This window comes from Danio rerio, chromosome 8, assembly GCF_049306965.1.
Source record: "Danio rerio strain Tuebingen ecotype United States chromosome 8, GRCz12tu, whole genome shotgun sequence".
In the NCBI taxonomy this organism is placed as follows: domain Eukaryota; kingdom Metazoa; phylum Chordata; class Actinopteri; order Cypriniformes; family Danionidae; genus Danio; species Danio rerio.
In genome coordinates, this window is record NC_133183.1 from 1,635,001 (window position 1) to 1,662,500 (window position 27,500).

Sequence of the window (27,500 nt, forward strand, 5' to 3'; positions counted from 1 at the left end):
TTTGCATGCAACCTCTTTCAGCAGCATCACCTCCTCACCTGCAACACATGCTGAGGTATTTTACCCAAATCTTCCACATATTCCTTACATGTGTAACATAAGAAGTGCTGGAAAACAGCAGAGAAACACATTTTGTGTGTGAAAGACATACAATTTGCAATCTTTATAAGTAAAATTTGAGGAATATTTGTGATAAAATAAAACTAAACCCTATTATTACAACAAAACACAAACAAACAAAATAAAACATACATTAAAGCAACTTGTGACAGGTGTATTTAGAGGAATAATATATTGTATGAGTCAAAGTGATACCTATTTAAATAAAAATCATTGGAATATTAAGTGAAAATCACGTTCCAGCAAGACATTTTGTACATTTCCTACAGAAAATATATATAAAAACCTAATTTTTGAATAGAAATTTGCATTATTTTGCACAACTTTAAAGGTGATTTTCTTAATGTTTAGATTTTTTAACCCTCAGATTCCAGATTTCCAAACAGTTGTATCTTCTCCAAGTAATGTCCAATCCTAATCCTAACAATCCTAAAAGATAACTTAATGGAATGATTATTATTTCAGCGTTCATTATGTATGCAGTACATAAAATAACTGATATGACTGCTTTTGTTGTCCAGGGTCAAAAAAAAGAGGGTAAAATCATAAATGATGACCACATGAACAGAAAAACTAAAATAACATCACAAAATAAGACAAATGTTTTTGCAAAATAAGCCAACTGTCCTACCACACTCTCAGAAATAAAGGTATGCAAGTTGTCACTGGGGTGGTACCTTTTCAAAAGGTACAAAAATGTACCTAAAAGTTTCATATTCATAGGCGGAGGGTGAACAAACTCCAGGGTAAGTCTAATATATGCGCTGCCCTTTAATGCGTTTAAAAAGATTTGCAACGACAAAGGAGATGTTTCAACAAAAGCACCGCCCATCAACAAACGTCTATTATATTCAACACACACATTAAATTATTTTATTAAACTAACCCACTGATCTACACTAACCGTCAAAAGTTTGGGGTCAGTATATTTCAGTTTACTTAATTATTAATTGTATTAAAAAAATTGATGAAAAGTATTCTGTTCATCAATTAAGCATTTATTAAATAAAAAAATGTTAAATTGTTTAATACTTATTTGTTAAATATTCATTTATTACTTACTGTATGTAGTTTCAGTTTCCCAGAGATGGGTTGCGGCTGGAAGGGCATCCGCTGTGTAAAAACGTGCTGGATAAGTTGGCGGTTCATTCCGCTGTGGCGACCCCGGATTAATAAAGGGACTAAGCCGACAAGAAAATGAATGATCGAATAATAATAATAATAAAAATATTATAAATTAAATTATATTATATTATATTATATTATATTATATTATATTATATTATATTATATTATATTATATTATATTATATTATAATTGTAGCCTTCTGTCTAAAATGTGTTTTGGCTTGACAGTATAAATATTAGGCACTGCTCTACCTCATGCAGCAAAATCTTTTTTTCAGACCCGTCATTATAAGTGTTGATGTTGTCTTTGTTGTTAAATTGCAAAAACATGTCAAGAATCCAAAATCATTCGCTTTTTCATGAGGCCAATCGAAAACCGAACTTGTAATTAGCAATAAATATTTGACCTTGAAATTTAAAACTCCTAACGATTGCCAAAACAAGACTACACTATACATTACAATGAAACTATACTTTTACTTACAATAACTAAAGTGTTCTGTAAATCATCAACATTAAATGACATGCATATTCCGCTCCGCCTATGTACATATTAATACCTCAAGGGTACATATTAGCACCTTAAAAGTACAAAAGTGTTTCTTTTAAAATTGTTATGTACTAATATATACATTTGAGGTACCAATATGGACCCTTTAAGTACAAACATGTAGCTTCTGATAAGGTTCCACCCCAGTGATAGCTCACGTACCTTTATTTCTGAGAGTGTCTATGAAAACAAATACTGTAGAAATTTTTATTAAATAAAAAAAAACAATTTCAAGTACTGCTTTTATTATTTAAGTTATTTTTATTATTGTGTTTGTATTTAAGTAAGTATTAACTACACTTTAAAACCCAAAAAGTTAGGGAATCTCAAACCATTTGCGGAAACCGATTGCAACAACACTGTAAAAAGTGATTAGTTACATAAAGTGAGTGAACCAACTGCCTTAAAAGCAACAAGTTGACTTTACAAAAACAATGCAAGTAAACTCATTGAAACTTGGAACTGTTAAGCTGACAGAATTTTTATAATTATGCTTATTTTACTCACTTTTTTAAAAGTCAATCAATCCTTTTTACATTCATTCATTTTCTTGTCGGCTTAGTCCCTTTATTAATCCGGGGTCGCAACAGCGGAATGAACCGCCAACTTATCCAGCAAGTTTTTACGCAGCGGATGCCCTTCCAGTCGCAACCCATCTCTGGAATACATCCACAAACACACTTTTACACTACGGACAATTTAGCCTACCCAATTGACCTGTACCACATGTCTTTGGACTGTGGAGGAAACCGGAGAACCCGGAGGAAACCCACGCGAAGGCAGGGAGAACATGCAAACTCCACACAGAAACGTCAACTGAGCCAAGGTTCGAACCAGCGACCTTCTCGCTGTGAGGCGACAGCACTACCTACTGCGCTACTGCCTCGCCCATATCCTTTTTACAGTGTCAGACTATTTTAGCATGTCTGATTTCAAATAATTAATTATTACAATATTAAATATTTGGTGCTTCATTAAGTCTATAAAATTTACAATTTTAACACGTTGGGAGTCTGGAAGAGCAGGTTTATTTTAGTTACTGTCATTTTGCTATATACATAAAATCTTGTAAAAACAAATATAATAAATGTATATTGAAAAAAGTGATTAGTTTACTTTTATTTATAAAAAAAAAGTGAATATGATTTGCATAATAATAAAAATTAAGTCAACTTAACAGTTCCAAGTTACAATGGGTTTACTTTACTTTTATGAAATCAACTTGTTTCTTTTAAGGCAATTGGTTTACTCGCTTAACTAATCACTTTTTACTGTGAAACATTTTAAGTTCAAAAGCTAATCCTAATGAGTTCAGTGAACTTAATCCATTTGAGTACACGAAGCAATTTGATTACAGTAAAACCCAAAACTCAAACCAGCTGAGTACTGTAAAAGCCATTAAGTTAAGGCAGCTCAAACCGTTTGAGGAAACTGATATGCTACAAACCATTTGAGTTAAGAAACTAATCTATATGAGTACTGTGAACTTACTCCATTTAAGGTATTTAACTCATTTCCTTCAACACTGAATTCAAAACATGACTAGAATTAATTTTCTGTCAATTTTAAGTTAACTACACTTATTTTATAAAGTTGACTGTTGGGTTTTACAGTCAAGTATTTATTATTATTGATCTCGGTGACACAAAACTTATAGTAATATTATTGTAATATAGTATAGCAATAGAGTATATTATACTAAGTTTACTGTAGTAAAACTAAAGTATACGGTTTTATTAATTTATCAATTCACTATTCTGCAGTATGCTGAAGTAGTACAAAGACAATTGCTGTAAAATACTATTTTATAAGTAGCATAATATGTTTTAAAAGCATAGTTCAAAAGCACTAGCCTGTAGTAATCAGAATAAATAACAGGCTATGTTTTTCATGTGGTCTCTCTGCATGACATCCGCACACATGTCCAACATAAACAAACAACACTCTTACCCTCACGAAAATGACGATTGCTTTGTTGTGTTCAAACAAACTGCTGAAGGATTTCTTATCGCCATGTCGATCGAATATGAAGCAGTTTTTGAGCTCAGAGAGGCAGATGTTGTGTGAAGCTTGTTTGTTGTCCTGAACCGAACTACTGATCTGTCGAGTGATCGGGTGAACGGCAGCCATTGCGGCTCCTTCAGTTCAGTTTCCAGTTACTTGGATATTTTAGGAAGTTTGTGCTCTACACGCCCATTCCTGCTGGATGACAGAAACCAATCCAGAAATGAAGCCTCGGAAGCGGAACAGAGAGATTCAAGAATGAAAGTAACCTGAAGTGATTATTTGAATTGATTCAGTTGATTTACATTTTATCAATTTCTGTTTGTTTTAGTACATCTATAAATATATATTATGATTCTTTGACCCCTGTATACTACAATTTAAACTTTATGACTTTGTAAACAACTATTTCGTGATTAATTAGCCTATATATATATATATATATATATATATATATATATATATATATATATATATATATATATATAAACCAACTCACTAAACGAACTAAAGGCGCTTTTTAATTTGTTATTTAAAACTTATAGCACTGTTACCTCACATCAAGAAAGTTGTTGGTTTGAGTTCTGGGTCAGTTGTTGTTTCTGTGTGGATTTTGCATGTTTTCCCTGAGTTGGCATTGGTTGTCTCCGAGTGCTCCGGTTTCCCCAGTCCAAACACATGCAATAGGGGAATTGATGAACAAAATTGTCTGTAGTGTATGAGTGTGTGTGTGTGTGTGTGTGTGTGTGTGTGTGTGTGTGTGTGAGATTATGTGTGAATGCCTGTTTCCCAGCACTGGGTTGCAGCTGGAAGGGCATCCGCTGTGTAAAACATATGCTGGAATAGTTGGCGGTTTATTCCGCTGTGGCAACCCCTAATAAATAAAGGGACTAAGCTGAAGGAAAATGAATGAATGAATTAATTAATTAATGAAAAGCTAACTAAAAATGTTATTACATTCAAGAAACCAAAAACGAACATACTTCAATAGAGAAAACCTTCTTGGCTAATAAAAACACAAACAAAAAACAAACAAACAAACAACAATAATGTTCCAGAATGTTTTGTAGTAAAGCTTATTTAAAACTGTGGTTATATAAAGGGCAATTCATGCGCAAAATACAATATTATAATAAACCCATATGATTAATGTAACGGAAATTAAGTTTTATTGGCAAATAACAAGATTTTTACAAGTAAAACTACCAAATCATAATAATATTGACAAAAATGTTTTATGACATATTTATTCATTTCCTTTTCAGCTTACTCCCTTTATTAATCTGGGGTCACCACAGCAGAATGAACCGCCAACTTATCCAGCATATGTTTTGCTCAGTGGATACCTTACAGCCGCAACCTAACCCCACACCCATGCTTTTACACACATACACTACACCCAATTTAGTAATCAATTCCCCTACAGCGCATGTGTTTGGACTGTGGGGGAAATCGGAGAACCCGGAGGAAACCCACACCAACACGGGGAGAACATGCAAACTCCACACTGAAACACCCACTGACCCAGCCGGGACTAAAAGCAGCAACCTTCTTGCTGTGAGGCAACAGTGACAACCACTGAGCCCACATGATGCCCCCAGATCGTAACAATATTGACAATTTTTAAATGTTCCTTCATTCATTCATTTTCTTTTCGGCTTAGTCCTTTTATTAATCTGGGGTCGCCACAGCGGGAGCAACCGCCAACTTATCCAGCATATGTTTTTCTCACCGGATGCCATTCCATCTGCAAACCATCACTGGGAAAAACACACAAAAATGTTGTGTGACATAATATACTTAAATTTTTATGCACATCATCCACAGTTTCAAAATGTCAAGACAAAACTTACATAATAAATTACCTTAAAAAAATATTTACATGTGTGCTTTCGCATCAAGCATGTTTAGATTTGTGGTTTAGTTTTTAAATTCTCCAAGAAAGTTAGGATTCTTCTTCTTCTTCTTGTGTGTTTTATGGCGGTTGGCAACCAGCTTTTGGTGCATTATCGCCACCATCTGGATTGGAGTGTGGATCCGGAGTTAACTAACCCATGTATTATAGTCAAACAAAGCCCCACCAAAACAAAAACAAAAATAACAAAAAAAAATTCTTTTTCCTATACATATAAATAAATTACTAAATAAATCCCAACTTACTAATGTCCCAAACTTTTGATATTTCTTTCTCTATAATACCTCTATATGATATAGATAGAAAGTTAGGATAATTTCTATACATGGTTAAGTTTAAAGTATGAAGTACTTGATTTTAAGACAGTAAAATACCCACTTAGCAAAGTATCTCTGGCTCAGCTCTGGCCCACTCATTCAGGTTTTGCTTGGCCCACATGCCACAGTGAATTACAGCTAGACCAAGTCTAGCTTCCAGACAAGAGCCAAACATGAACCAAGGCTGCGTCCGAAGCCGCCTACTACTCAGTAGGTACTGCATTTGAATTTAAATGTTCTACTTGGCTGTTAGAAAAGTGCGTTCTATACAGTATGAACGTGAAAAGTATGAATGGAATTCGGACGTACTACATCCGCCATTTTGGCATGGTCATGTGACCTACCTGCGTCAATTGCGTCGCTTTACTCCCATTCATGAATTCGCTCGCAGGGCATCATGGGATAGCGCAGTGTGAATGGGATGCGCACTAGAATCTTGCAGTAAGTAGTAAGTCATCCGGGTACTTCTCGCATACTGATTGTCGAATTCTATGAATTCTGACATACTACTCGGCTCGCATACTGATTTTAGCGTACTATATAGTATGGAAGTATGTGGTTTCGGACGCAGCCCAAGTCTGGGCATTATCCATAACTGAGCCTGAACCAAACAACATAGAATCACCAAGAGGCGACACTCTAGTGCAATTTAGGAAACAGCCACTAGATGGCGAAGCTGCCATTGTGGAATAAAAACTCCAATAGAACAACAGCATATTATAAGTCTGTAAAATAAACTAGTGAAAGTGCTGATGATCGTGATAGTAAGTGTTGTATTGTCATCTTTCAGGTTGTATCTCAGCTTTAATGCGATTTTTAAATAAATAAATAAAAAACAAAGCAGCTGCTTGCCATCGCGACCTCAATAAGATCCAATTGACAGCCGATTGCTTTCACTCCAAAATGGCGAAATCCGGAGCTGTTGTTGGACGCTGCTGTTGCAATGGAACGCTCTATTGAGTGTCACCTCTTAGTCATTCTAAGCTCTTTGCCTGAACTGAGCCAGATAAGTTGGTGTGTCACGCCCACATAACAAACAGACTTGGCCCAAATGTGGCCTCATTATGGCACTGCTGGCGTGTTGCCGGCACTGGCATGCATAATGTCAGCCAAATGTGTGCCATGCAGTGCAATGATGGCACTGCATGCAAGACGGCAAACTACATTTGGGCCAGTTGTGAATGGGAAGTGTGTGGCCCAGATCAGTGTAGCGATTGTTCACATTGTTTAGGTAACATCCCCCATAGCAAAATTTCTCTGGCCCAGATCTGGCCCACACGATCAGCATTTGCTTGGCCCACATGCCGCAGTGAATTACGGTACATGAATGGACCAAGTTTGGCTTCCATACAAGACGCAAACATGGACCATATCTGGGCCAAGTCTCAGCCAAGTTAATAACTCATAACTGGGCCTGAACTGGGCTAGATATGTTGGTGTGTCACGACTGCAATGTTATTTATGAACCCATGAAGCATTTCGCTTTATGGCCGTGCTTTTTCTTGAAGTGACCTGATTGGTAGAATTTTTTCTTCACTCGAAAATAATTTAAATGCATTTTAAAAGTGGGCTAGGCCAAACTTACGTGGCCCACATATACATTTTAACATCTGGGCCAAATACTACATTTGACATCTGGCCCAAGTCTTGAGTGCCGTCTGTAAGACGGTGCCACCTCAGCCTAACCTGGGCCATGTTTAGCCCACATGCTGCATGCCAGTGCCGGACGAATGCCTGCTGTGCCAGCTTTATGCAAAGTCTGGCCCAGAACATTTTGCTACTTGGGATTAGGCTGGGTTAGGGCTCAGTGTTTGGGGTTTCTGGTTAAAGTATAAACTTATAGCTGTGAATCCGTACCAATAATAAACCTGTTTTGGCCCACTTCAAGCCAAGTTAAGGGTGATAAATTGGGTGAGATTTGGGCCGGTGATGGCCCATGTGTGGCCCTTGTCTTTAATTCAATTCAATTCAATTCAGCTTTATTTGTATAGCGCTTTTACAATGTAGATTGTGTCAAAGCAGCTTCACATAAATGGTCATAGTAACTGGAACAGTGTAGTTCAGTTTTTAGTGTTTAAGTTCAGTTCAGTTTAGCTCAGTTCAGTGTGATTTAAACAATTCAATTCAATTCAATTCAGCTTTATTTGTATGGCGCTTTTACAATGTAGATTGTGTCAAAGCAGCTTCACATAAATGGTCATAGTAACTGGAACAGTGCGGTTCAGTAACTGGAACAGTGTGGTTCAGGTTTTAGTGTTTAAGTTCAGTTCAGTTCAGTTTAGCTCAGTTCAGTGTGATTTAATCATTACTAAGTAAGTAGTAATTAACATTACTAAGAGTTCAAACACTGAAGAGCAAATTCATCGATGCGTAGCTCTACCAATTCTGAACCATGCGAGGCAGTGGCGACAGCGGAGAGGGAAAAAAACTTCACCTGATGGAGTGAAGAAAAAAAACCTTGAGAGAACCAGACTCAGTTGGGCACGACCATTTTAATTTCTCCGCTGGCCAAAAGTCTTGTGCAGAGCTTCAGTCTTTAATCCAGTTATGGGCCACTTCAGGACCGTTATTCCTTGTGGTAGTTGGGCCAAGGAAAAAAGTTATTGTGTGGGCCGGAGCTGGGCCAGAAAACATTTGCTCTGTGGGCACTGTAATGAAATTGATAAACCCATGAAGCAGTGCGCTTTAGGCGTACTGTGGGCATGCTTTTTCTCGAAGCGACCTGATTGGTAGGATTTTTTTTCTTTATTTGAAAATAATAAAAATGTATATTAAATGGGGTCAAGATTTACATATCAATCCTTAACATCTGGCCCAAATACTACATTTGTCATCTGGCCCAAGTATTGTGTGCCGCCTTAAAAAAAAAGAGCCAAATCTGGGCAGAATTCTGTGCAACCTGGGTAGTTGTCTTTTTATAGGAATTGTGATGTTAAATTTTTGGTTGATACTATTGTGGTGTGGGTGGCGCGGTGGCGCAGTGGGTAGCGCTGTTACCTCACAGCAAGAAGTCGCTGGTTCAAGTCCCGGCTCGATCAGTTGGTGTTTCTGTGTGGAGTTTGCATCTTCTCCCTGTGTTGGCGTGGGTTTCCTCCGGGTGCTCCGGTTTCTCTCACAGTCCAAACACATGCGCTATAGGGGAACTGATGAACTAAATTAGCCCTAGTGTATAAGTGTGAATGAGTGTGTATGTGAATGAGTGTGTGTGGGTGTTTCCCAGTGATGGGTTGCATCTAAAAAGTCATTCGCTGTGTAAAACATATGCTAAATAAGTTGGCGGTTCATTCCGCTGTGGCAAACCCTGATTAATAAAGGCACTAAGCCAAAAAGAAAATGTATGACTGAATATTGTGGTGTTGGCCCACGACTTCATTCATGAATGCAGATTCTTTATTTAATTATCATATATTTATTTTTCTTACTGCTATTTAGACTTGGAGGTGTATGAAGATGTGTCTCACGATTGTTGCAAGCTATTATATTCTTTCAAACATTAATTTAAAAAAGAAAAACAAACGCAAATCAAGCATGTTTAGTTTTATTCAAATAGTTTTCTTAAAAGCGCTTATGATTGGCCATCCGCTCCATACAGACAGCAGCTCCAGCCATTGACAGCCCGCTTTAATAGAGAGCGGTGGGCGGGATTTCCTCTGTTATTTGAAATCCGGAAGTGTTTTGAAATATAGTAGCAGGTTGACACCGCGGTTCGTTCGCTCCTGTTAGCGTGTCGTGCGGATTATGAGAGCCCGGGACGGAGCTGCTGAGGGCCGCGTGAGCTGGTGAGCACCGCCGGGGGTTATTAGCACACTTACCGAGTCCTGCTTATCTTCTTAGGACGGAGTTTTAATGGCGTCGCCCGCTACTATCACTCAATGAAACACAACAACAGTCCGCTCCGTCAACACTGACAGCAGTAGCTCTTGTTGATTCTCAGTGTTTATTACAGCAGCACACGCTTTAAGCACACATTTGAGAGATATATAAAGCAGCCCTGTTGTCTTGTACACTCTTCATACACATGCATAAAGTACTGTGGTACACCAGTGGAAATAATAGTACTTATATTAGCTCTAGTTCATTCTCAATCAGCAGAACACGCTTTAATAACATTGAGATGTATAAATCTGTCCTGCAGACCTCTTACACATGCAGAAAGTACTGTTAGACTACTGTGGTACACTATAGTGGCAGTAGTAGGGATATATTAGCTCTTGTTGATTCTCAATGTCTATTACAGCAGCACACTCTTTATTTACACATTTGAGAAGTATAAAGCTGTCCTGTAGACTCTTTACTCGTGCAGACAGTACTGTGGTACACTAGTGGCAATAATTGTAGGGATAGATTGTCATCGTCATGATTACAAACCAAAGATATCACTTGGTATTGTGTGCATAAAACATTATTCGTCATGCTGTTGCATTTGTGTGTTATTATTTCAGCTTTGTGTTTTGAAACACCCAGAGTTATGACTTTACCATTTATGCATTATCAAGTAACTTGCTCTGCAGACTCTTCACCCATGCAGACAGTACTGTGGTAGAGGCAAAAATTGAATAGATAGATTAGCCCTTCTTAATTCTTAATGTTTATTACAGCAGCACACACTTACACATATTTTTGTAATAATACTTATTTTTTTAGAGTTTTTTCAGCTTTAATTTGGATAGGATAGTGGAGGTTAAAGAGAGGAAAGTATTCAGAGCAGAGAGAGAGGAAGGGTCTGCAAAGGACCTTTAGCTGGGAATCGAACTCGGGTCGCTGTGAGCACCATGGCTATATGTCAGCACACTTAACCACTAGGCCATTGGTGCTGACTTTAATCCCACATTTGATTAATCCTCATTGTTTATTACAGCAGAACACGCTTAAGTAACATATTGGTTAAATAACACTAGTGGCAATAATAGCATTGATAGATGATTATCCTCATGATTACAAACCAAAGACTTCACATCACTTGTTATTGTGTGCATAAAATATTATTAGACAGATAGATTGTATATTTATATTGCTTTATCTTCATGCTTTTGCATTTGTGTGTTATTATTTCAGCTTTGTGTTGTGAAACACCCGGAGTTATGACTTTACCATTTATGCATTATCATGTAACTTACTCTGCAGACTCTTCACCCATGCAGACAGTACTGTGGTAGAGGCAAAAATTGAATAGATAGATTAGCCCTTGTTGATTCTTAATGTTTATTACAGCAGCACACGCTTGCATCACTTATTTTTGTAATAATACTTATTACAAAAAAATTAATGCATTAATTTGGATAGGATAGTGGAGGTTACAGAGAGGAAAGTATTAGGAGCAGAGAGAGGAGAAGTGTCTGCAAAGGACCTCAAGCTGGGAATCGAACTCTGGTCGCAGTGAGCACCATGGTGCTATATGTCAGCGCACTTAACCACTAGGCCATTGGTGCTGACTTTAATCCCACATTTGATTAATCCTCATTGTTTATTACAGCAGAACACGCTTAAATAACATATTTGAGATGTATAAGTCTGTACTGTAAACTCTTTACACATGCAGAAAGTATTGTTAGACTACACTAGTGGCAATAATAGCATTGATAGATGATCGTCCTCATGATTACAAACCAAAGATATCACTTGGTATTGTGTGCATAAAACATTATTAGACATTGAGATTGTATATTTATATTTCTTTATCTTTATGCTGTTGCATTTGTGTGCTATTATTTCAGCTTTGTGTTGTGAAACTCCTGCAGTAATGACTTTTACATTTAAACATCGTCAAGTAACTTACTCTGCAGACAGTACTGTGGTAGAGGCAATAATGGGACTAATAGATTACCACTTGTTGATTCTTAATGTTTATTACAGCAGCACACGCTTTATTACACAGTTTTTAATAATTATTCTAAGGGGTTTTTCACCTTTAATATGGGAAGGATAGTGGAGGTTACAGACAGGAAAGTATTGGGAGCAGAGAGAGGGGAAGGGTCAGCAAAGGACCTTTAGCTGGGAATCGAACTCGGGTCACTGTGAGCACCATGGTGCTATATGTCAGCGCACTTAACCACTAGGCCATTGGTGCTGACTTTAATCCCACATTTGATTAATTCTCAATGTTTATTACAGCAAAACACACACTTTATTTACATATTTGAGAAATAAAAACCTGTCCAGTAGACTCTTTACTCATGCAGAAAGTACTGTGGTAAACTAGTGGCAATAATAGTACAGATATATTAGCTCTAGTTGATTCTCATTGTTTATTACAGCAGCACACACTTAAATAACACATTTGAGATGTATAAATCTGTCCTGTAGACTCTTAACCCATGCAGACAGTACTGTGGTGGAGGCAATAATGGAATGAATAGATTAGCACTTGTTTACTCTAATGTTTATTACAGCAGCGCACGCTTATATCACATATTCTATTTATAATAATTTTTTAAAGGGTTTTTCACCTTTAATATGGGAAGGATAGTGGAGGTTTCAGACAGGAAAGTATTGAGAGCAGAGAGAGGGGAAGGGTCAGCAAAGGGCCTTTAGCTGGGAATCGAACTCGGGTCACTGTGAGCACCATGGAGTTAAATGTCGGCGCACTTAACCACTAGGCCATTGACTCTGACTTTAATCATAGATTTTTATACTCTGTTTTTAAACTCTTTACTTATGCAGAAAATACTGTGGTACACTAGTGGTAATAATGGTACAAATAGATTAGCCCTTGTGGATTTTTAATGTTTATTACAGCAGCACACACTTTATTCACACATTTTTTTTTATAATAATTTTTTAAAGGATTTTTCAGCTTTAATTTGGATAGGATAGTGAAGTTACAGACAGAAAAGTGTTGGAAGCAGAGAGAGGGGAAGAGCAAGCAAAGGACCTCAATCTGGGAATCGAACTCGGGTTGCTGTGAGCACCATGGTGCTATATGTTGGCACACTTAACCCCTAGGCCATTGACTCTGACTTTAATCAGAGATTTTTATACTCAATTTTTAGACTTTTTACCCAAGCAGAAAGTACTGTGGTACACTAGTGGCAATAATAGCAAGATAGATTAGCTCTTGTTGATTCTCATTGTTTATTACAGCAGCACATGCTTTAATCACACATTTAAAAGATTTGTAAAGCAGCCCTGTTGTCTTGTAGACACTTTATCCATGCAAAAAATCTGCAAAGGCCCTCATGCTGGGAATCGAACTCGGGTCACCGTGAGCACCATGGTGTTATATGGAGGTGCACTTAACCACTAGGCTATTGGTGCTGACCTTAATCACACATGTTCATATATACTTATAGTTGCCCTCTTACCCAGCAGACCCTTTACTCGTGCAGAAAGTACTGTGGTACACTAGTGGCAATAATAGTAGGGATAGATTAGCTCTTGTTGATTCTCAAATGTTTATTACAGCAGCACATGCTCTAATCACACATTTGAGACATATAAAGCTGCAGACTCTTTACTTGTATAGAAAGTACTGTGGCAGTAATATTAATGATATGCATTCGCATGTTATGTTAAATTATTTTAAATTAGACGCCCCATCCATAACCAACCTTAAATCATACCTGAACTCTGTTTAACAGTTCCAAGTAAACTGTTTTGTGTGGCATTCTCATAAAATCTCTCTGCTTTTGAATATCTTTGTTCGTAATTGTTCTTAGCCCTGTCAATGTTTATCTATTTTGTATTATTATTATAATATTTCCTCTCCTGTTTCTCTTACGTTTATATTCTTTAGCTGTCAATATAATACTTCGCGTCTATGGAAGAAAGAGTCAATAAAGATAGGCAATGTGTAACATCATATTCATCAATAGACGGTTTATGTGCAAGTAACTGCACCCGTCTGAGCAGGGAGCGAGCCAGCATGGGAGACAAGCTCCGATAAGATTGCAGAACAACGTCTGTCGCTGGATCCGAGGACTGAGATTTACGCGATCACCAGCTGGCTTCCGTTACATAAGGGCAAATATAGATGACTAAAACCTCATTTACTCATTTTACTCGTACTTTTTATCATTTATAATGTCCAAGGCATTGATATTAATATTAAATGCTACTTTTGTGCCTTTATTAGCCTTTTTCTCGCCTGTTTACTGGGTTACAAATCTTACATTATTCCATCTCCACCTGCTGGTGAAAGCTAGAGCAGCTGGCGATCTTCACTCTGCAATCTATTGCTTCTCCTGCAGTTCCCGGATGTAATGTTGAATTTTAACAGTCGAATTTGATCCACTGAATTTATGGAAGCGAATATTTGAACTGAAATAAAATGAACTGAAAATGACCTTTTGAATATTATACATCGTATTTTTAAAGGGTATTGAATATTTTGTAAGTGAAATCTGAAAATTGAATATGAATTATTGAATTTTTAAGTATGAAAACGTGTTTGAAATATTTTTCGTTGAAATATTCACAGCTTAAATAAACAGATGTGTTAAATTTCAGGACCTAAAAATACAAACCCTGGAATTCAAGTCATTAAAATGCAAGAACTTGTTAATACGGTGTATTATTTTTTTCAGTTTGTGATATTCAACAAGCTTTTTAATTCAAGACTTTTGGCATTGATTTTGTTCCATAGTATACTCTTTACCCATGCAGAAAGTACTTTGGTTAGAGTCAATAATGGGATAGATAGATTAGCTCTTGCTGATATATAATGTTTATTACAGCAGCACACGCTTATATCACACATTGTTTTATAATAATATTTTTTGGGGGGTTTTCAGCTTTAATTTAGATAGGATTGTAGGATTGGAGGTTACAGAGAGGAAAGTATTAGGAGCAGAGAGAGGGGAAGAGTAAGCAAAGGATCTTGAGACTGAAATCGAACTCGGGTCGCCGGGAGCACCATGGTGCTATTTATTGTTGCACTTAACCACTAGGCCATTGACTTTGACTTTAATCAGAGATTTTTATACTCCATTTTTAGACTCTTTACTCATGCAGAAAGTACTGTGGTACACTAGTTCACCTTTAATTTGGATAGGAAAATGCATGTGGTTTTATCGTTTTTATTACAAAAGTGAATGAAGTTGATGAAGTTATTGTGCTTTCAAATTTTCCAGAGTCACCGTGAATCATCTATATGGGCCATTTTCTCTCCAAAAATGGTTACGGCCTGAAGAAGAAAACACGGAAGCTGCGCAAGAAGAAGAGGCGGAGGAACTGCTTCCTTCAGGGGCCGTGCATGCTGTGCTTTATCGTCCACGGCTCCAGCGGGACGCTCGAGGACGATTGGCCCTTCGAGAGTGGCTGTGCGGCGGCCGTGTCCAAACTCGCAGAGCGATACGTTACCTTAAACTCCCCAGAGGAGTGCGCCAAGTTCCTCCTCTCTCCGGGTGAGCTGGCATTCTGCACTCAAAAACATGAATTTTGTTGCTTGTTCAAACTACTTGTTTAAAATGAGTAACAGCACAATTCTTACGTTTTTTTTTTTTAAACTTAATTGTTTTTAATGTTCAATCCATTTAGGGTGCTTTCACACCTAGACGAACCTGGTGCATTTGTGTCCTCAGCTTGGTTTGTTTGGTCATGTGAAACCTGCAATTACAGTTAGATCCACGCAAAAGCAATCAGTTTAAGATCGCCTAATTAAGGCCCTGTTTACATTAATACGTCTTTAGTAAAAACGATCCACGTCCACACTGGCGTTTCACCTAGCATTTCTGAACGGGTCTCCGTCCACACTACACAGCTGAAATCGAACATCACATGACCACACACACACACTCTGGCATGCGCTGCAGAATATGCGCACGTCTAAGCTCCAGGCAGTCAGTGGGTGCTTTGAGCACACCTCCCCAGGTGAGAGCAGTGCATGTCGGACAGTACACCAAGGGTCTTCCAATGCATCTCATCTTACTAATGTTGTTAAACGTGATATTTACTTTATTTTGTCTCTATTTAACAACACTTTGGTCTTTTGAATCTATTGTTGTTCTCAGGTAACGTGTTTTGGCCGAGCACAATGATAAGTTAATATATTAATGTAATGGTGTACACCAGAGATGGGAAGTAACGAAGTACAAATACTTGTGTATGTACTTAAGTAGATTTTTCTGGGATCTCTACTTTACTCCACTACTTATTTTTTTGACAACTTTTTACTTTTACTTCTTACATTTTTACACAAATATCTGTACTTTCTACTCCTTACGTTTTTTAAACCATGCTCGTTACTTTCGTTTTCATGTGTTTGGTGGCGCAGTCTATATTATGTCTTGTCATTGCGCAATATGAACGCATTTTTGATGCAGTCAGTCTATTTTCCTCATTGCGCCCCTGCGTGCTGCACTGCGCGACCTTTTCAAGGCTATCGCGCACCGTACCTGGGCTAGTTTATGAAGATTACTCTGTGAAAGACTTGGAAGTCGGCGAATTTAACATGACTGATGCTGCCCTGTTTACACGGTTATTAGACACCTTTTACTCATTCGGATCACAGGTAGAAAAGAGATGCACATTTCAGTTTAAAAGCATGCCGTTTTTGCGATCATAGTGCACAGGCTTTCTCTGGTCGTTATAGTGCCTTTTTGTAAATATATTTGTACTAAAACAAACTTTGCTGTGTGAAAGTAGACTGCACCGAGAACATTTTAATCCGTATTTCACAACAAAACAATCGATCTACAGGTGTGAAAGCAGCCTTAAATTTGTAAAAACAAATAGGTTAACTTGCGTAAACCAATTTGTGTTGGGACAACATGAAGGAATTGTATTGAGCCCTGCATTTGTTTACAGTGTGGGAAGGCCAGGGTCGAAATCTGCTGTCTGCCGTGCCGACTAAGCTGATCGGGCCCCCTGCGCTTTTCTGCGAATATTCGGAAATGGTGTGCAAGCGAAAGTGTGCTGATCTGCAGCGGTGTTCGCCCCGCAAGCAGCCGCGCTGTGCCTTCCCGGGTCCCATGGAGAACGGAGAAGAGCGAGGGGACGCCGCCGCTCCAGACAGCCACTGCCTGCTGCCCTCAATCTGCCCGCTGCCTTCATCATCATCATCATCGTCTTCCTCGGCTTCAGAAGAGGATGGAGCGACTGCAGGACGGCATTCAGATCCTGGCGGTGCCACGACCTGCTCATCGTCCTCCTGCTGCTGCCAAACAGAGGCTTCAGAGGAGATAAAGAGCACTGAAAATACAGACACGTCCCACATCAACCAGCTGCCCTCCTCCATACTGCTCAAGGTTAGACACACACTGTGAAGTACTACACGCTCAATTATATATCTTTAGCCAAAAATAAACAAAATCAGAGATTAAAACAATCCCCAAACTAGGGTTGTCAAAAGATTTCAGTACCAATCAGTACAGAAATTTGAATGCTGTTGAGCACGTACTTCAACACAGCTGATTGGTCATTGTGCTCAACAGAAATGGCTGTGATTGGCTGTGAAGGTCATCAGTTTACCATTGTTCACCACTATTTATCTAGTGCAAATACAGATACACGGACACTGGAGCATTTTAAAGTTGCATCAATCAGCTGATCTGTCTATGAACTGAAATAAGAGCGATCCGCTGATGGATCAACTGATCTACACGGCTTTGAAACACTCCAGTGTGCCTGTATCTCATCATAATAATGCAAACTGCCATAAATACTTTCAAAGGACAAAGACTTTTCATGCCTAAGGTTATTTAGAGTCATTAATTAGAGTTTAAAAATGTAAGTCCTATTATATACAGCTGGGATAATAAGTATTGAACATGTCACCATGTTTCTCTGAACACATATTTCTAAAGGTGCCGTTGACTTGAAATTTTCCCCGGATGTTGGTAACAACTACATAAATCCATATATGCAAAGAAGAACAAATCTAATTAGTGTCCAAATTAAGTTCTGTGTAATAAAATGAAATGATGTAGGAAAAAAAATATTGAACACATGAAGAAACGGAGGTGTAGTTGGGCAGTGAAAGCCCAGACAGCAGCTGAAATCTGTCAGTAGTTCTTCAGTAACCCTCTGCCCTTCCTCAGTGTAAATGAACATCAGCTGCTTCAGTCCAACATCTACACTCGTTGGAGGATGAAGATGAAACCAGGGTAGACATTTCAGCAAGACAATGATCCAAAACACAGCCAAGGAGACTCTCGGATGCTTTCAGAGAAAGAAAATCAAGCTGTAGAATGGCCTAGCCAATCACCTGACCCCAATCCAATAGAGAATATGGAATAAAGCTCAGATTTGATAGACGAGACCGACAGAAGCATCAAGATTTAGACACTCTGTTGAAGTCTGTGAGAAACTCACACCTGAGCAATGCATGAGGCTTCATTCTCCATATGAGAGGCGTCTTTAACCAGACAATCATTAGAAAAGCCTTTTAAATAAAGTATTAAACACATTTCAGTAGTTCATCACTTCTCCTTCTGTCATTTTATTATTACACAGAACTAATTTCTCAGATTTTATTGTTTTATTTTATGTTTGTGTTTGTTTGTTTTTTTACCAAAATCTGCTTCAATTCCTTCTCAACAGCTCCAGGAAAAAAACATGACAATGTGTTCAATACTTATTTGTATACTATTCAGTGTCTCTTAAAAAGTTAAGGTAGAATGTAAATGCAATTGTAAAACGGCTTTAATGTTATTTCTGAATTTGTAAATATATATTGTAATGGCAAAAATTATTGATATTGATCATAGTAACAGTTCAGGTAGATCAAACCTGGTCAGGAGCAGGCTCAATTCATATAAACAGGATTAGATTGGGTCAGTTCATGCAAAGATAATACAGAAAGTATGTACCAAATGCTGATATTTTCTTGGGAAAATAGTAAATATATATATATATATTATAAAAAAAAAAATAGAAATATATTATAAAAATATAGTATATATATATATATATATATTTATATTTATATTTATATATAGTATATATATATATATATATATATATATATATATATATATATATATATATATATATATATATATATATATATATATATATAGTATATATATATATATATATATATATATATATATAAATATATATAGTATATATATATATTTATATTTATATATAGTATATATATATATATTTATATTTATTTATTTATATATATATAGTATGTATATATATATATATATATATATATATATATATATATATATATATATAGTATGTATGTATGTATGTGTATATATATATATATATATATATATATATAGTTAAAAATATGTATATTAATAAAACTTATGCAATCTGCACTCCAAAGTGATGTCATTACGCTGCTGTGGTATCAGCCAATCGTTGCATTGGTGATCATGATTTCGAGGATTGATAGATCTGTCCTTCACAACATAGGCATTGATCTCAGATCAGTTCATCCAGACATTTTAATCATGGACTTTTTTGAAGAACCAAATTAGCCAGAGATCAGTTATCAAGATTAAAAGATTATGGATCTGCCAAATCATCTTAGATCATTTAAGCGAGCTACGAAGAACGGACCCCTGATGTTGACTCAGTCGCACATATGAACAGATGAGCAGTGGATTAACTGTGTGTTGATGTTCTCAGGTGTTTTCTCACCTGTCGGTGAAGGAGAGATGTCTGGCTGCCTCTCTGGTCTGTAAATACTGGCGGGATCTCTGCTTGGACTTCCAGTTCTGGAAACAGATCGACCTCAGTGGCCTCCAGCAGGTTTGTGCTCATGCACTTATTATTTAGAACAATATCAGTTATAGTACTATTTGTGTGCATAAACTATAATTCTTAGAAATGTATGGACATAAGAAAAGCATACTTTTATCTATAAAAAAAGTATCTTCATGATATCATTTAATTAAAATAAATGATCAACAATATAATCTGTCTCGACAGTCTGTACAAGTGAAAACATTATCTACACACAATATGAAATCCCGGGCGAAGCAGTGGTGCAGTAGGTAGTGCTGTCGCCTCACAGCAAGAAGGTCGCTGGTTCGAGCCTCGGCTCAGTTGGCGTTTCTGTGTGTGGTTTGCATGTTCTCCCTGTGTTCGCGTGGGTTTCCTCCAGGTGCTCCGGTTTCTCCACAGTCCAAAGACATGCGGTACAGGTGAATTGGGTAGGCTAAATTGTCCGTAGTGTATGAGTGTGTGTGTATGAATGTGTGTATGAATGTTTCCCATAGATGGGTTGCGACTGGAAGGGCATCCGCTGTGTAAAAACTTGCTGGATAAGTTGGCGGTTCATTCCGCTGTGGCGACCCTGGATTAATAAAGGGACTAAGCCGACAAGAAAATGAAATGAATATGAAATCCCAATTAGAAAAACACTACAAACTATAATATACTATTCATGAAAATACTTAAATAACAGACAAATCCAAATGTTCCAACACAATCAAGCTGCGCTGTAGATCAGCTCAGCTCGATGACGTATAATGCCTCCGACACCGCTTGTAATTCCATTTAGCAACTTGATAGCAACCGTCTTTTTAAAGAAGCGTAACCAATTTAAAAAATCCAGAGTGTGCTGTAGCTGATGTGTTTTATGTCGTAGAGTAAAACGTGAAAGTATCTTGAGTTTACGTTAGCCTCGAACCTTATTTAAGCGATTTAACTGAAATTCTATTAAAAAAAAACCATTGACTTTGGGACGAGGGAACCGGAACTGCTGAAATGCTAACTCGCTTCCGGGTTTATGCATACAAATTGACGTCATAGTTCCTTCACTCCTTATGCTGTGTTCACACCAGATGTGGAACGCGCAAATAAATCACGCTATTCACGCGTAAATAGTCGCGTGAACATTTGAGTTTAATTACTTCATTAGCACGTCAAACCCTGCTTCATTCGTGCGTCAAATTCACATCATGCTGTGTTCACACCAGAAGCGAAACGCGCAGATAAATTGCTATATTCGCGCGTAAATAGCTGCGTGAACATTTGAGTTTACTCGCTTCATTCGCGTGTCAAACTCCGCTTCATTCACATGTCAAACTCCGCTTCATTCGCATGTCAAACTCCGCTTCATTCGCATGTCAAACTCCGCTTCATTTGCGCGTTAAATTCACTTCAGAACAGACAGGGCCTCTTTACTGCCCGGTGACTAGCTTCGTTGCTATATGGCTAACATGGATTTTTTTATTTTTTATTTTTTGACTTAAACTTTATTGTTTTTAATAAACATGGTTATCAACAATGGTAATAAAAAGAATGTCTCAACATTGACTTGGTTCAATGTGTATAGCATGGTTGATAACAATATAAAACAAAAAATAAAAAGTTACAAATTATGTATGTACACAAACAAACACGCATATATATACATATATGCATACAGAAAACTGTAAATAAATGTAAGAGAAAAAAACTATATACATAATGTCAGAGAAGTACATAAATGAAAAAAGTGTAAAATTATTGTATAACATCAAACAGAAAAGAAGATAATTTATTGTCACCTATATCCTGAGACATTTTAATTGTTTCTCCTATGTTGTTGAATTAAATTACTTAAGTTTTAATAATGGAGATCAAGTTGTCATGTATTTGGTTCCAATGAAGGATTGTTAAAATCTTCACTTTGTTAATTAAGGCAGTGGACTGTTCTAGTCGAACAATGTCAATAAAATAGTATAACCATTGTTGAACTGACAGGAGATTTGGAGGGAACCAGGAACCAATTATTGATTTCTTTGCAGCTGTTAATCCTGAGAAAAACAATCGTTTTCAGGGTTACTGAAGAGTCATCAATGGCTGACATGAATTTTATGAAGAAAATAACAGTGTTTATGTGCTTTATGAAGGCTGAAAAACAGCCTCGATACGGGTAGGGCTGTGTCAGAGTCCACTAGATTCTTTCAGAGGTGCATCCAGCTCTGTGAGCTCATAAACTCCTCCAGAAACTGAACCTGGATGACGGAGGCTTTCAGCGGTGCTTCTGACTGAGCCCAGCCCAGTTTGATGAACTTTTTGTCGGTGTCGGCTGGAGGATTTTCCCCCGGGACACCTACAACAGGCGATACGTTATAATCACGCCCCAACAAGAGCAAGCTCCTGATTGGTTAACGCGGGGCGAATGTACGCTGAAGTTCAGATTTTTTGAATTCGAGCGATTTGCGCGAAACGCGCCTTTAAGTTTGTCCATCGCGCAAAACGCTCAATTCGCGCCACACCATTCGTGCATTTTGCGTCATTCCCGCCGTGCATTGACTTAACATGTAAATCACTCGCGCTTGATTCGTGTTCTGCGTCTGGTGTGAACGCAGCATTAGAGTTTGGTATCTTTATCTTAGACCCACCATCCCAAATCAAGATTGGTTTTTCATAACATTAAGATTGGGAACCCCTGCTCTACACAGTTCTTTAATGTTAAATTTCACAATGTGGCTCCTGTTCAACTAGAAAAAATGTAAATGTAAATTTTCTAATGTACCAATAAACTAAAACTAAACTGGGTTTGCAGATCTTGTGATGTGACTATTTGCTCATTGCGATATCGATGCTGAAAGATATAGAGCTCTATTTTGATGGTCCATGCGCAAAGTGTAAAGCGCAGGGCGCAAACACTTTCAGGGCGTGTCAGAATCCACTTTTGCTAATATAAGGTCGGAAAAATTCGCTTTGCGCCGTGGCGCATGGTCTAAAAGGGATGGGCTTATTCTCTTAATGAGTTATAGGTGTGTTTTGAGAATAAACCAATCAGAGTCTCATCTGCCATTCCCTTTAAGAGCCAGTTGCGTCGCGCCATAAGCACATTTGCTGTTTACATGGCGTAAAGTAAGTGGAAGTGGAAAAACTGAGCATTTCACTAAAAAGAAAACAGTTGTGAGGATGAGAGATAAGGCCTCTCATAATCTACTTTTGCTCTCGTGGATAGGGAAACATTGTTGGCAAAGACATCAATTAGCCTATAAATAATTAATTTCGTTTGTGAAGAGCAGAGATTTGTTTCAAAACTATTTCTAAATTCAGTTTTAATTTCCAGTAAATGAATAAATGAATAATAATAATGAAGTGTGCTCAAACAACTGAGTTTTATCCAAATACACATGCTGTGCCCCATATGGTCTAAAACCTGACAGGTGGACAAATCTAAGCTTGTTTTTAATAAAACAAATATAAATATGGATATAATAAATAATACTGCTAATAATAATAACATTATACAAAAGCAAATTGTTATGAATGAACTGAAAAAGCCTCCCGAGATGAAGAAGACATGAAGGCAGTTGTTTTTATATTTATGTAGGCTAGAAAATAATAATTCTTGTAATATTTTAATTCTTTATATTTGTATCCTATATCTATTCTTATTATATCCTATATATATATATCCTTAATATTTTAATTCTTTTTTATATGTAAAGATATTTGCGTATTGCTCTACATCTTGTGTGTATTAAGCAGTGTGTAAGCAAGGCGCAACTCTGCGCTGGACTTTTGACCGGCTTTGATCTGGTCTATTGAAAAATTTATTATAGTTTCTCAAAATAGCAACACACCAGCAATGCACCTCAGAACACCTATGGGCGCACATATGAGCAGAAATGCATTTACTATTTAAACAGCGTGCTGAAAAACAATAAAACGACTCTTGCAACAAGCTGAAACTAGCAAACAACTATTGCGTCGAGCCTTGCACCACATTGCGCCGGGTGTATGATAGGGCCCATATTGTTGATTTATCTGATCAGCCACACTTTTTCTGCTGCAGGTTAAAGACGATCTCCTGGTGAAGATTGCATCACGGAGGCAGAACGTCACGGAGATCAACATTTCGGACTGCCGTAACGTTCAGGATCACGGCGTTTGTGCTCTGGCGTCCAACTGTGCCGGTCTGATCAAATACACTGCGTACCGCTGTAAGCAGCTGAGCGACGTGTCTCTGAGTACGGTGGCCATCCACTGCCCGCTCCTGCAGAAAGTCCACGTCGGAAACCAGGACAAGCTCACCGACCACGCGCTCAAACTGGTGAGATCTGACATCAAGAGTCGCATAGAGGAGGCGTGATATTAATCCAAGATTAAACAGCACTGTGCAAAGGTTGGGGCGGCATGGTGGCTCAGTGGTTAGCACTGTCGCCTCACAGCAAGAAGGTTGGGTCAGTTGGCGTTTCTGTGTGGAGTTTGCATGTTCTCCCCATGTTGGCGTGGGCTTCCCCCACAGTTCAAACTGAGCTATAGGGGAATTGATGAACTAAATTGGCCGTAGTGTATGAGTGTGTGTGGGTGTTTCCTAGTACTGGGTTGCAGCTGGAATAGCATTCGCTGTGTAAAACATATGCTGGAATAGTTGGCGATTCATTCTGCTGTGGCGATAAAGAGACTGAGCTGAAGTAAAATGAATGAAAACAAACTCAGCATTGCATGACTATTGCGAATGATCACACTGTGTGTGTGTGTGTGTGTGTGTGTGTGTGTGTGTGTGTGTGTGTGTGTGTGTGTGTGTGTGTGTGTGTGTGCGCAGCTGGGCGATCACTGCAAAGAGCTGAAGGATGTTCATTTCGGCCAGTGTTACAGCATCAGTGATGAAGGCCTGATGTCGCTGGCGCAGGGATGCAACAAACTACAGAGAATCTACATGCAGGAGAACAAGCTGGTAAGTCAAGCTGGAATTTACTGATTTTAAAGCTGGTTGCTGCGCTTGGTGGTTTTGACTGGTGTGGAACACATAATGCAGAGATTTCACAATTCGCTGGTTGCTGAGTTTCAAGCAAAGGTTAGCAAATGTTGCACAGTTTTGTGGAGATCGCTAATAAACATGCAAGAGAACAAGCTGGTAGATCACACTGGCTGCTCGCTGTTTAGTCTGGTTGGCAACTTAGAAAAGCCTGTATTGTTTAAGCCTGTATAAGTCTGAAATGTCGTTGATAATGGTCTTAAAAAGTGTTTAATGTGACTTGGTGGAACCCTTAGAAACCCTAATAACACTTCAGAAACGCTAGCGGGCTGTCAGGTTTCTCTGTTCCTTCTATGTGTTGAGTGTTTTGCTTACTAGACATGGCTGATACTAATTATTTTCTTTCTGATTTGATACCAAGTATTTTAAGACAAGCATTGTAGATCTCTATTCCAATTCGGCAGTGAAATATGTTTTAGTAATTCCATGTTTTTTTTTGTTATCACCTTCAGCTTCATCAACTTTCGCTTTAGGATTTAAAGGGCTGCATTGCACTACACCCCCTTTAAAGGTTTTGTTTGAAAGTGTAGAATCTATATTTTATGCACATATGCATCACTTTGGTTTTTATTCTACTGTACAAAAGTAGTTTACACTTAAATACGCAGTATTTTGCATACCCGAGCTGGATATTGAACATTGGTTCATTTTAATATTGTTCATATATGACACATGTACAAGTTATAGCTCAAATGAAAGCTCTTGCTGGTGCTCATACGGCTCTAGCATTCTTTTTACTGAATTATATTCACATATCAAACAGTTGTTGAATAAATTGCAGTGTTTCCATGGTGCGGAAATGTAAACAATACATTTATGATCAATAAGCAGCCCCAGATAGCACAGACAGCTGTCATCTCTTACCTCATGCTGTGCGCTTCAGGGCCATTCTCCTCTGTTTTTGAGCTGATGTGCATAAGTAATCCTTTTACATGTCTGACGTGCTCCAAACACAGTGAATTATGTTTGATCAAACAGAAGAATAGTGAAATATGAAAACAATGATCGCTCCCTGTGGCTTGTACAGCACCTCTCATCAGTTGGAATACAAAAACTTTTGCATAGATTATGGTGGAGACATTTTTCTGTTTTCCTATGATTACAGACATGTGCAGGAACCTCCAACATTAATTACAGCACCCTAGACCACACACAACCTAAAAGAGACACTTTCAAATTTGAGTTTAATAAAATACAAAAAGCACCTCCTTTTTGGGGTGTTTATTATAACACAGGCAGCATATAGTTATTTTAAACACTTTCAATAGTGTTTTATGAAAATTCAAAGGGTTTTCTTTAAAATGATACCAAATTTTCTGCATTTACACCTCTGCATGTGGATTTGAGAAGCTTTTAAATTTGGGTAGGCAGAATCTAGGCGGAAATCCCCAAATAACAGCAGAGTTTAACTGGTTAATGATCACTCATTAAGAAAAAAAGACATGGGAGGGATTGATACTTCTATTTAAGGATCGATCCTTTTAAAGCATTGCCAGTATCATTAATATCGATATTTAGGATTGATCCGCCCACCTATAATGTTTACAGTGCAAATACTTGTAATATGCAAATACAATAAAAGTGAAGTAGATTTTATAGCTTTATTTAATTTCTGGATAGGCCATTGATTTTAATAGGCTAAACCTTTTATTTTATAGTTAATATTTTTAATGTTTGCTCTGTATTCTATCGTTTGAAGCTATTTGTTGTCCCATATTTTTAACATCCCAACGTTGACAGATTGCAAATCAATAAATAGCTATAGTGCTCTCTGTTAGTTTTGACATCAGCTAATGTTATGGAAGGGCATAGATGTTATGGAAAATAGTAATAGTAATGTAACTACCCCATCATTCCTTCCTCAAGCAAATGTGTAAATATTAGATATATTCAGCATTAATGTTAATTGCATTGGCATATTTATCTGACGTTTTCCCAGCTTGTAGTAGTCGATCAAAAAGCTATTTAGTTTCTTATGACCAGGGCCAGACGGAATATGCGGACGTTTTTTGCTTTTTCTGCTGAGAATTTTGGTAAAAATCTGCGGATTTCTGCAGAATTATTTTGGGAGTATCCAGCGGAGTATCATAACTAAAACCTTAATATATTAAATTAAAAATAGTAATAAATTACTGAATAAAAACTGAATAAAGTAATATTTACACATTTACTCAAGTAAATAAATAGAATTAATAATGGGTTAAAAATCTTCAGAAATCTGCAGTATTCTGCGCGCGCAGATTCCATGTGGGCCTACTTATGACTGTACACTAGCAGTGGAGTTTACTGGGATGTGACGGGGATTGATCATAATCCAGGAGCTTGATCAAAAGTTGATCATATTCTCTTCTGAAAAAAAGAAGAGCATCTTTTTCAACAAAAAATGATCACCGTTACAGCCAGCATCCCACAAAAAGCACTTCCAGCCTCATTTTGTGCATATCAAATCGCAAAATCCAAAAAGCCGCACAATATATATATTTGACTGCTTTGAATGGAGACTTTTTTTTTACCCATTTTTCCATATTAAAGTATTATGGTGGGTCTTGAGATTGAATTACATGCCTAGGTGGGTCCCGGAATGAATAAGTTAGGGAATCTCTGCTATAGGCAATATATCCTTATCATATCCTATATATATCCTTATTTTTTAATCCTTTTTCATATGTAAAGATATTTGCGTGTTGCTCTACATCTTGTGTGTATTAAGCAGTGTGTAAGCGAGGCGCACAACTAACGCGCTCTGTGCTGGACAATAGACCGGCTTTGATCTGGTCTATTGAAAAATCTAATATAGTTTCTTAAAATAGCAACGCTCCTGCAATGCACCTCAGAGCGCCTCCCTTTCCA

At 37.6% G+C, this 27,500-nt stretch overlaps 2 protein-coding genes across 5 annotated transcripts in view; one reads left to right on the forward strand and one right to left on the reverse strand.

Annotated features, from left to right (window-relative positions):
* Positions 1–3,940, reverse strand: part of prxl2c (peroxiredoxin like 2C) — a 10,923-nt gene extending 6,983 nt beyond the window's left edge. For 3 of the 4 annotated variants that reach the window (XM_009303701.5, XM_009303700.5, XM_021478348.2), the window contains exons 1-2: positions 3,749–3,940; positions 39–107 (exon numbers count right to left, since the gene is read on the reverse strand). In XM_009303701.5, coding sequence (XP_009301976.1) covers positions 39–107; positions 3,749–3,928 — 249 coding nt within the window. In that variant the 5' untranslated portion in view covers positions 3,929–3,940. The remainder of the gene's footprint in view (positions 1–38; positions 108–3,748) is intronic. The other variant, XM_009303702.5, reaches the window with a different exon arrangement.
* A 5,778-nt stretch (positions 3,941–9,718) lies between these two features.
* Positions 9,719–27,500, forward strand: part of fbxl17 (F-box and leucine-rich repeat protein 17) — a 379,499-nt gene continuing 361,717 nt past the window's right edge. Inside the window, exons 1-6 of the mRNA XM_073909993.1 lie at positions 9,719–9,813; positions 15,103–15,375; positions 16,778–17,217; positions 19,562–19,684; positions 23,685–23,942; positions 24,438–24,569. Of these exons, the coding sequence (XP_073766094.1) occupies positions 15,123–15,375; positions 16,778–17,217; positions 19,562–19,684; positions 23,685–23,942; positions 24,438–24,569 (1,206 nt within the window). The 5' untranslated portion in view covers positions 9,719–9,813; positions 15,103–15,122. The remainder of the gene's footprint in view (positions 9,814–15,102; positions 15,376–16,777; positions 17,218–19,561; positions 19,685–23,684; positions 23,943–24,437; positions 24,570–27,500) is intronic.